General features: G+C 47.9%; 1 protein-coding gene across 6 annotated transcripts in view; it reads right to left on the bottom strand.

The window, feature by feature from the left end:
• Positions 1-3,414: 3,414 nt before the first annotated feature.
• The window catches only part of CADM1 (cell adhesion molecule 1), a 171,609-nt gene continuing 163,528 nt past the window's right edge, over positions 3,415-11,495 (bottom strand). For all 6 annotated transcript variants that reach the window (XM_075035177.1, XM_075035182.1, XM_075035178.1 and 3 more), the window contains 2 exons: positions 7,078-7,209; positions 3,415-5,794 (listed from right to left, as the gene is read on the bottom strand). In XM_075035177.1, coding sequence (XP_074891278.1) covers positions 5,676-5,794; positions 7,078-7,209 — 251 coding nt within the window. In that variant the 3' untranslated portion in view covers positions 3,415-5,675. The remainder of the gene's footprint in view (positions 5,795-7,077; positions 7,210-11,495) is intronic.

Here is an 11,495-nt window from a genome sequence, read left to right as displayed (position 1 = left end):
AAAAAAAAAGAATCCTATTACTTACCTAATAATTGTGCAATTAGGATCAAATGGCTTAGGCAGCTTGTGAAAATGTTAAGTTCAGGGCAAACACTACATTCTTATTTGAAGTAATGACCATTTTCTTAAATTTCATAAAAACCTAGAAGTGCCCTCAGGTCTTCTTAATGAAAAAGGCTCAACAGCTGCAGGGTCACACCCAAAGGGAGTAGTTTCTGCAGTTGGTCACTAGGGATATTAGATTCACTAAATCTGTTTTTTTTTAATGCTAGTCTTTTCAGCCTTCCAATCAATGTTTTTGTATCTTGATGTCTGAAAAAATGCAAACCATTTTGTCAAGAAACGGATTCTGAATGTTACATTTATGGCTTCTTTTCATCTATTTGTATTGCCTAAGGAGGGCTAGAAGAGCAAAGAACCAAAGTGTCTAGGTACAAGTAGGAAATGGGAAGAAAACCTTCAAAAACCTGAAAGATGTGGACCACCGATAGGATCAATTTCAGACTTTGTTATTTTAACGTCTGAGAACACCTGAGGCCGTAGGAAGCTCGTTAGAAGCCGAGACCTGCTTGGATGCTCAACGGCAAAGCTTGTTTGGCTGGCAAGCTCTACATGGCAGAGGACGAAAGGAGGGAGATTGGGTGTGAGATCCAGGACACGGGGAGAACCGCTGCAGCTTATTAAGGCCTAGCAAATGAACTCAAGGAGGTTTCTGAGCAGATTTAGTTCTCTGCATGGTACGCAATAGCCGGACGAGTGGCTGATGCAATTGCTTGCAGTGTAACTGTACAGTCAGCTGTGGGATGCTGGCAGAAGTCTGCATTGCCTGAGAAGAAGGGTTAAGCCCCGGTTGTCCATGCAGACACCTCCTCACTCCCAGGGACGTAACGCAGTAGAAATAAGAACCTTTTGAAGCTGCAGCTAATTAATCTGTGATCTTTGCAAGCAGCACTCCCTGTTTGGGTTTCTTTCCCAAACGGATGGGTACTGCGGCACAAAATGGACAAGGTTAAAGGCAGACGACTGGGGAAATGGCTGGGCCGTTCGAGGACAGTGATCCAAAGCCTCGGCAGGGGCCCCGCTCAGCACTCACAGAAGGGAAACAGCCCGAGAGCAAAGCAACCGCGTTGCCCTCGCAGCCCAGAGGCGCCGGCAAACCCACAGCTAACGAGGAACGGCCCGATTCGAGGATGGGATGAGCGAGCGACACGTGGCCATAAATAAATCATGAACCTCCAACACGCAGCTGATTTGTTCTCACAAAAGCTGCGGCTGGCAGCAGTTTCACCGAGCAGCATTCACAACTGGATTCTTAATAGGCTATTAATGTTCAATCAGACTTTCAGCCCTTCTACTCTGGAAAGGAGAAGCGGCCATAACCAAAGGCTCTCTGCCCTCTGCCCAGCTCCTGCCGTGGCTGTGCTCTGCTCTTGCAGGCTTGGCTTTGCCACAGCGTGCTGCAGATTGCCTCTGAGCATACTAAATTATTGAAAATTACTGCAACTGAGCAGCAGCAGCAGCAGGATTGTGTCTAGAGAGGGACCACAGCGTTAACCACGGCTCTAAGGCCTCGGGGAGGAGTGCCGACTCGAGCAGCACAACACGTCCAATTAGGACGTACGAAGAACCTCTCCCCTTTGCAACATGCAGAGAGGGATACTCGAGGCATCTCATGACAAACCGAGTGCAGAATAACTCCGGTTGTGGTTCAGGGAAAGGGGAACAAGGACTGGGTGGGAAAGCAATTCAACTGCATAGCTAATGCCGTAACTTTGCTGTTGACACCACAAGGGTGTGATGCAATTAGCTCTGGCTCGAAGAGGAAAGCTTCACGAGCCGGCATCGGGGACCTGTGATTTTAAATTCTCTCATGCACTGAAGTAATTACAAAATCACCATGCTAACTATCAAAGTTACCTATGTTCATATCCGTTTCAGGGAAGAAAAAGAATAGCTGCTTTTTCTGGTTTGCCCTACAGTTTTTTCCTCAGTGTCATGATTTCTCCCAGAAAAATGTTATTTCTCACATAACTATACTAAATGCAGCGAGAGATGCTGGAGAGAGCTCAACACTGGCCTTGGAGCAGCAACAGCAGCTGCCTTCGGCACAGGAGCTCAAATACGTACAGCTCCTCGCAGTATAGTACAGTTTGTTTACAGACACTCGTTATGGCAGTGTATCTCTCAGTAGTATCTCGTCAGTGGAAAGCAACTGTTTTTCTCCTCCTCCTTTGTCCAAAACATAAAAGATGGATGCTTCTAATTTCAGCGCTGCAGCTGCCTCGTAACCCGATTTCAGGAGATGCGGCTAAGGGCAACGTTGGAGGAGGAACCAACGCGGGGTTCATCAATAGCTATGCTGAGACCGAGCAGTGGCGAAACAGCTTCTGCCTGGCAGTACTTGTCCTTGGGACTTGGTGTTTCAAGGCGAACAGACATCACATACTACGATTGGGAAATCCTGAGCATTTTAAAGGGAGACGCCAGAAAATCTGGCAACAGCCAGAACTGAATTGGAGATAGGCATGGGGCGAAGGAGGTCACATATTTCAACACTCACCTACCCTCCCAGGATTTAAATATTTGTCTGCTATTAAAAGCTTGGGTACCGGGCTGCCCCCACAGCAGCTCGGGAAGATTGAAATACCAGTTACAGATCAATTTTCACCTTAAGTAAACACCAATGCAGGATAAACAGCACTAGAAGATGCAATCGCAGCACTGCCGACCTCAGGCCGGACTTCTAGCTGCTCACAGCAAGGTTAAGCCTGGAGATTAATTAACCTGAGACGATATCCCTTACGGGAGATTTACAGCTATGGTGCTGGGCATGAGAAGCGGTGCCAGCATTTTGCTGCTCTAGGGGAAGACCCACAACCCATAGCGGAGCTTGCTGCCGTGTTGGAAGGGCCGCGGGCAGCTGGCGAGCCCACCTGGCAGAGCCGCGGCGGGGACCTCCCTGCACAAGGCAGCCCCTCCGCACCCTGTGGCATCCTCCTCAGCAAAGGATGGAAACCCGTTGTTGAAGAGAGGCAAAAAAACTTTATCTAACGCACTGAAGATGCGGCAAGGCAGGCGCTCTGCAAGTGCAGACCTTCTCGTCATCAGGCACTCTTTTGCTTGGATCGTCATTGTCCTTGCCTGACTTTGGCAAGGAGCAAGGCTCTTCCCGTACCCTCTGGGTCGGAGCAGAGCATCCGCTGTCCCGGTCTGTCCGGCAGAGCGGGCAGGGGAGCTGGGCAGGGGAGGAGGGCAAAGCCCATGGGCTGGGCGGGCAGCGCCGTAGTGTTACCCCCTGAGCACCGTCTCCTCCTCCCGGCACCGCGCTGGTGGGTGAGCCGAGGGTGAAGGTCGCTACAATTGTGGTCTCCGTAACGGCAGGGCATAAAGAGTGCAAAATGAGCTTTAGTTTTGTAACATTAATTTTTTTTTATTAAGAAGACAGATATCTTATAGTACTTCTTTTCCTTTGTAAAAATGGTATACATGAACCAATACAAAATGTGAATGGGAGCAGATGGATATGTATTTTCTTACATTGTAACATCTTCCATGGACACCTTAAAACAGAACTGGCCTAAGGGGAAAAAATAAAAAGGCCGGGTGAATAAAGAACAAGGTTGTTTATCATCAGTTCTGCGTCCTTCATTTGTAATACTCCTTTAAACAAGGTTGTTCTTTCTTCACGCTTCAAAATCCTAATGATCTAAAGCTGTACAAAGTAATACTCAACAATACATTTCAAACAGTGCACTGTATACTGAAGAAAAAATACATAAACCAATATACAACTAAAATTCGTAATCTCCTGTTTTTTATCCTGGTTTTTTTTTTTTTTTTCTTTTTTTCCAATGTGTGGGGCCGAAATTTTGCAATCTACCTGAGACGGAAAACACCAATCAAAACACATGAACCTGAGACATGTCAACATTGTAAGTCAAAGTTACATCGGTAACACTGCACTACGGTACACTTCCAAAACAAAGATGGGCTGCTCAAAACCAGGATGCCGATCCCGCGACCGATGATGGGTAAAAAAGCCCCCCCGAACTCCAACATGCTGACTGCTTCTCACCATGATGTGGTTTGGCAATGGTGCTGAAGGCTCAGAAAAGAGCTGCGCTCGACAAAATTTGCTCGGAAAAAAAGGGTATTTCTGCGAGGTTCTGCTCACAAGAAGGGGAAAGACGGAATACTGCTGGAGAATGGACTCGCTCTCTGCTGTCAGGCCGTCCTATTCCCAAAGGACTCCCGCATTGTAATGGTTCTGCCAAAAACAACAATAAAAAAAAAAAGAAAAAAACCCAACCCGCACGAAAACGCTCCCCCCGAAACCCCTAAAAAAACCCCAACCTGACACTAAGATTAATGCTTCCCTTAAATAAATCAGCATACATTTTCCACATAAACACAGTAAAAAAAAGTATCGCTCGAAATCCAAGATTACTCACCCAAAAAAAAATTCAGCATGTATCATTTTAATACCGGCTTCTGATTGCGGTCTGCTACCTGTCACTTGCGATTCTAATTGACCTAGATTCTCCTTTTCACCTATGGCTTTGTAAGTCAGTTAGCACTGTCATTTTAGCACGAATTCCCACGTTTTACTTAGCGGGTAGAAAAAAAGGCAGTTTTGCTTGTCCGGCTGCTCTCCGGGTCTCCGCTCCAGCGTGCGCTGGGGAGGGGGGGGAGGCGTTTAACCCGCCGCGTCCTGCGGCTGCAAAAGGAGGGGAGAGGACGACCAAAGCTGGGGGCTCGCAGCCTCCCGCCCCCCAGCAGGGCTTCGCCTTCTCTAGCAAAGCAGGGAGAGGTCGGCCCAGGTGGGGAAGCGGGACGGGAGCGGCGTGCAAGGCAAAGGGCCAGAGCCAAAGTCCCTCCCGAGCCTGGCTGGGAGCAGTCCCCAGGCCCGCAGGGCCCGAACGGTGGGCTCAGCATCCCTCCTGGGAGGATGACGCCCGGTCCTGCTTCCCCGCCGCCAAAGAGCGCCTTTGCCGAGCTCCAGCCTATTTCCTAGTCGCCGCCATCGAAAGCACCTGAAACACGGGCAGCCACAAACGGGTTCTCGCCGTTTGTTCATCCAAGCCTTTACGACGATAGAGGGAATGGGACATGGGCACACTGAACTGCAAGCTACGAAATCTAAAATGTGCTGGTTCTCCTCCGATGAGCTCGAGTTCTGAACGGAAAACGGTGACGAGAGAAAGAAAGAGAAACACCTTCAAAGAAACCCACCTACTCCAAGGGGTCGCAGCAGGCAACTCCGGAAACAGAACAGGGAAGGGGAAACGAAGAGCCACAGAAACCCGAAGGGAACTAACGCACAGAAGCCCCTCTTCTTCCCAGCCTCCCCCCGACCCGAACGAACAGAAATTAAACAAGGCACAGAATCTTCTGCAAATGACTTCACTAAACTAAATCCAAGCTGGACTTGGCCAAAAAAAGGAAACCCAAACAAACTGAGGTGTCGAACAGCAGAGTGTACTTTACGAGGAATATTTTTACACAGCAAATCCCGGACCCTCCCAGCCTCACGACTCTCCACCCAGTTGCTTTTTTTTCTTTAAAAAAAAAGACACAAGCTGGTTGCAACTTCCAATATCACTGTCTCTTTAGCGTTTAAATAGGGCCAGTAGTAACCGTCCACGGTTGGACACCTCACAGAAACCAAGGCTGCTCTAGATGAAGTACTCTTTCTTTTCTTCGGAGTTGTTTTGTCCCCCTTCTGCATTGATGATGGCTGTGTCTGCGTCGGCCGCATCATCTGCTCCTTTGGCTTCGTGAGTGAAGTATGTACCTGGAAGGGAAGCGGGAGGTTGCATGACTCGTCGGAGGTCTCTGCAAGGTGCTCAGAGTGTGAGCAACGAAGCCGTGAGCAGAAAGGGACTCCCCCCCCGCCCCCCAATGTAAAACACGAAAATACCAGGCTGGGCATGAAAAAAATAATGCCAGCAACGAGCCAGGCTGATGCCGCCCAGTGTGGGAGCTCCCTGCTCCGGCTCCTCCAGGAGCTGCCGGTGCTGGAGACCCCCAGGGCTGACCACGCACCGGACACCGACGTCCCTGCTCTGACAGGTGACGGCGCGTAGCTCCCTGCGGTGTCTTACTTGGAAAAGAAATTAGGTCACAGCCATTTCCCCCTCCCAGAAGCGCACAACTATTGGTAAAATTGCATTTTATATGCTTTACCTTATGGAGACAAATCTTTCACCCCCACTTTTTCTCCCTGCTAATGCGCTTTAGGTGTTTGGTTTTTGTTTTTTTTTCCCTTTTGCTTCTTGCCTCAAAGTTATTCACTCCATCCCGGCTGCGGTTGTGACCAGCCTCTCATCCTCTGTCAGCTTTTCCACATATTCTAAATCAACTCCAGGTAACATGATATCCTTTCGTACAAACATATATACAGGGGAAGGGTCACAATTCTGTGGGTGGGTTTAGATTTGCTCTGGAAGTTGTAACACATTCCCAAAATGGACTGTCTTACACAAAACCAAGAAAGCGTGGCATGTACGTCTCAGCTCAGGTCAATCGGGTTTTGCAGAGTGACTTCCAAATTTCAGTTTTAAGCTGCGTGCTGATGTGCTGGCTGCAAGCCTCGGGGCCAAGCCCAGCTGAGCTGGTGTAGCTCCGTGCATCGTTATACACGGTGACTGCCTGTAATATCCGGGACTGTAACAGGAGGTAGTGGGCAATGGAGCTCTTTGTGAAGAGCCAAGCATGCCCCGTGATGTGAAACGCTGCTCTCAAAAGAGACTATACCTTGTTTGTCAGGTATCCTGCTGCCAAGGTGCCTTGGAAGGGACGGTGCCTCCGCCAGCACCAGCACCTGCAAGCCTCAGCAGCGGCACGTTGGGTTAAGTCTGTGTCTGGGGTAAACCGCTGTCCTCCTGTTCTAAGCCCCAGGTGCACAGAACATCGGTGGGCTGCTCCAGCCTTCCTCCTTCCCCCAATTCAAAGGGCTTTTGGGAGACATTCTTCCAGAGTAACAAAGGGGCCTCTCGTGTCAGACAGGACAACATCACGAACAAAGAGACACACGTGCCGTGTCCTCTCGTTTTCCAGTTTCGGTCTTTGTCTTACCTTTATGTCTGGCAAAATATCGCCCTAAAATGATGAGCAGGCAAAGCATTGCAAACACGACCACGGCCACGACGCCACCAACCACCGCATGGTCCACGCTCCGTATCGCCCCTTCCTCACCTGCACGAGAATCTGTTGAGATCAGAAGAGGAATAAGAATTTGGGACTTAATACAATGCACTCTGAAGGGTCTGGCTGCAGCTGCTCTCTGGATTGGAAAAGCCACCCTTGCGCTCTCAAAAGGAAAGAGGGTAAAGCACGGAGCTATCTAGACAGATGAGTTCGGGCACGGGACCTTTGTCTGGAGCCGAACTGATCTGGCCGCTCAACTTGCAAGGTGTTTTCCGCTATAAGCAGCAGCACTACGACTACGCACGTGGAAGACAGCTGGGAGAGGGAGAGGAGAGGAGAGATGGGAGTCGGTGGTGGGTAACTGTTTTGGGCAATTTCCCTAGAATGCTCCCCAAATTTCAACCTCCCCAGGGGATGGGGGCACAGGGAATAGCAGTACGATATGGGAATATGAATCATTAGCTCTGCAGAAACCTCATGAACAAATGCTCTGCTGAAAACATGTCAACTTCAGCCCAAAAAACTCCTTGACCAAAAACCAACTGGCCCAGCACGGTCAATGCGTTTGCAGCCGTCCTCTCCCCCAGCCCAACAAGATTATGTCATTAAACACAAACTTTGCTGTTCAATGCAGTCCACGACATCCAGAGACACAACCTCCTAACCCAAACTATAAAAACCTCTTCAAAAGCAGATAGAGAGCAATAATGGTACAGTGCCTCCAATGGCTTTATTTTGTTTATTTAACTCCTCACCGTACAATTAGTTTTCTTTTATAAGTGCCTCTCCCTTAGGACGCCGTCACCCAGGAGAGGAATGACTTATTTGGTGGAGGAACAACTCCGAAATGAACCCAGAATGAGCTATGGCCATGTAAAATGAATGTATAGCAGTGTAAACAATTTTAATTTAGGAACGCAGCTACATCAACCCTCACTGCAATCCTAATGGCAACTGGGATTTATAACGTAGTAAAAAACAATTATTCTCCCGTTGATTAATACATTAACATTTTGGAATAGAAGCTAAACCATTGTCTCTTTTTTTTATTGAGTCAAGCGCGACACCTCCATTAAAATGATTTACTGGCCATACCTTACAATTTAAGCACAGCAGCAACAGAAACAGTAAAAATCTTTTAACTTTACATGATTTGTGAAGTCATATGTGAAGGATTTACCATTTAAATCTTTCACTACAAGAAGCACACGGCCTATAAATCTGTCCTGCATGCAGTTGCCCAGACACCTAAGAGAAATGCGTTTTGCCAGGAAGACTGAGAGTGCAAATGCAAGTCAATTTTTAAGAAAGATTTATCTCCGTCTCCCTCCAAAGAACAGAGCAAATCTCTGAAGCCTCCACCTCTAATAATATTTGAAGTTTATCGATCAAGCGTACAGATCCGTGACAGCTAAAGGTAATGGTGCTCTTTTGAGCTGCAACCTGATACAAAGCTTTCGAGCAGCAGCCTGGGATTTACGCTTTCTATCGATATTTCCAATTCTGCTTCAAGATTAAGGACTGAGGGACCTAAGTAAATAACTCGTGACTGAGAGCACCATAAAACGCCTTTTAATTAAAACAATTTAAGAAAAAACCCTGCCAGTGCTTCTTGGAGTAACTTCCAAAAAGCAGGAGCTCAGTCAGGCACAGGCAGTGGGACGCCTGGGCTGATTTGGTTCAGGGTGAGGGGCACGTTAAGGGATGCAACAGAGAGCAGCCCATCAGCGCCACGATCAGAAAGTCCCTTTCATCAGCTTAGCTGATAAGCTAAAAACTGGGGCCAAAAAAGATCCCCCTGCAAACCAAAAGCAACCCCTGCCACATCATCTACATCCCAGTCATTTCACTGCGGTAAGAGCATACCAGAGGAATCTGAGAGCGCATTAAAGGGAGGGACTTTCTGCATCATCTCCAGCAGGAACAGCCCGTACTGTGAACACTTCCCTGTGTTTGCTGCTTTGGCAAGCGGCCGAACATCCCTGCTTGCCGATGGGAAAAATGCCCAGGGAAGCACAGCAGTGTGCCAAGCAGACCACCTCGCCTGGGCAAAGACTCTGTTGGCTGCCCAGAACAGCAGCTGGGGAAAAATCAGCAATCCTGGTTGTTCTGGGTAGCTACCGCTCAAACACAGCCTTCCCACTGCTGCTTGTAGTTCGGTTAATCTGGGCCTTTAAGGACTTAGATCTCTGTAAAGCAAACGAACCCAGCTCATCCGCTGGAGCAGCTGCTTTAGACAAGTTCCACTCCATTTTTTTTTTTTTTTTTTTTTTAAGAAACTTAGCACCCAGTTCCGCTCGGCTGCACTAAGGAGGAGACAGCAGCATCCCAGACTGGGAGGATGAATGTCTTGTTGACATCTGGAACAGCTGAGGGGAACAAACACACTGAGTTATGGCTCTATAATGTGCTTTGAGCAGGATTTTGCATCAAGAGGCATTTTTTTGTAATCACCATCAATTAAAGTTCTGGAAAGACAAAACCTTGGTGCGCTCCTCCTGGCAGCAGCAGCCGCCGTGCTGTCGCACTGACCTGCAGCTGCAGAGCCAGCAGAGATGGGTTACTGGAAACTGTGCCGAAGCCTCGCGCCCAACACATCTGTCATGGCTTCCCTTCCATTTGCAATCAAGTTGAGAGCAGGGAGACAGTGTTTCCCCAAGAAGGGACTTTTGCATAAAATGTGGCAAACCATTCTGGCCAGAGTATGATTTCGTCTACTGGGACAAGCAGGGCCATTTTTCTTAATTATTTCTGTTAAAAAAGACCTCTGCGAGGTGCCAGCCGCAAGTTTATTTTATGATGTGCGTGGCTACATAGCTCAGCTTCAAGCTTGCATGCTATGTAAAAATTAAATCACTTCTGAGGATGTCTAGTGGTTGCAAACCATCTAATATCAAGTCTGCGAGACAGCTGACAGCGGTCTTAACTTGAAAGGTCATATATTGATATTTGTATTAGATAGCAAGCAAAAGGAACGGCTCTTCTGCAAATGCGCGGGACGGGGGTTCCCCAGAAGCGCTGTGTGCCTTAATTGCAGCAGCACTGCCCGACGACAAAAGAGATTCACGTGCCGACTCTCGCTCCTAACAACTTTTGACCTCAAGGCTACTCTATGGGCCAGAGCGATGCTGTGGCACACACACAGCCAGCTGCAGGCTGGGATCGTGGCATGGCTTGCTGGCGACAGGGAGCGAGAGCCTGCCAGCTCTGGGGAGCTGCAGTAACATCCTAAACTCGCCTCCGCAGGTGAAACAGGCAGGAGGACTGTCTTACAATAAATATGCCACATTTAGAGGCATTAAAACACTTTGACTTAGCAAAATCAAATCTGCCTTGTATCTTTTCCGTGTTGCACCTGTTCGCTCTCCAAAGGGAACTACTGGCAATTTTTAAGAGAAACTCAAATCTTTGATAGGAATTTTTTAGGCCTCTCACGTATTTTTTTCTTCTTTTTAAACAGGAAAGTAAAAGCAAGACACCTTGAGAGGCCAGGGACCACGATCTCCACAGCAAAGTCAGCGATGCCTGCAGCACTGCTAACGCTGCTTTCTCGCTCCAACTCTTAAACAAAGCTCTCCAGCAATGGAACTTCCCTAGGCAAGCTATTCCAGCGCCATCCCCTTTGCTAGATAGTGCTCCCTCAACACCTCCTCTCCACCTCATCTTCGACATCTCATCAAACCCCTTATGCTCCAAGGTAGTCACCCACTGTCAACCCAGTTCTGCCTTCCAGCACAGAAGGCAAGGCAAAGCCAGCAGCTTTGGAGCTTTTGGACAGAGCCCGTCTCCAGCAATTGTGGACACTGCTCCAAGCGAATCAGTTTTTACACCGCCAGTATGAGAGCGGCTGTTTCATTTTCTGTCACTCCTTACTTCTTTGGCAATTAAAAAAAAGTGTCGGGTCTACGGAGGAAGGAATCATTCCCTAAATTTGTGCCAAGGAGAGACTTGACCTTAAGAACCGGAATCTGCTTTAAAATGCTTTCTCCAATTCACAAGCTATTCCTGCTTCATATCTATGATTAAAAAAGAAATCACAACTTTATTACTGAAGAGGGAACAGACGAGATGGCAGGAACTGACAAAATGCCACATTATTTGCTAATCCTAATATGTTATTCTTCCTCAAGATTTGCTTTTCTCAGCACCAATTCAATTATAGATGCTACAAATCCTTCTGACATTTAATTCCCTCTTGTCAGAGAGTAGTAAATGTATACATGCAGAGCTTTCCCATTAAGATGTTAATATATATTGGAGCATGCTGGCCTTTAAATCGAATAGTCAGAATTTTTCTATTAGGGTTTTGTTCCTGGTTTGCTTTTTTTTGCGGGTGGGAGTGGAAG

Source organism: Buteo buteo, chromosome 9 (genome assembly GCF_964188355.1).
Source record: "Buteo buteo chromosome 9, bButBut1.hap1.1, whole genome shotgun sequence".
Taxonomy (NCBI): domain Eukaryota; kingdom Metazoa; phylum Chordata; class Aves; order Accipitriformes; family Accipitridae; genus Buteo; species Buteo buteo.
Note: the sequence above shows the minus strand (reverse complement) of the source record. Positions and strands in the feature narration are given on the sequence as shown.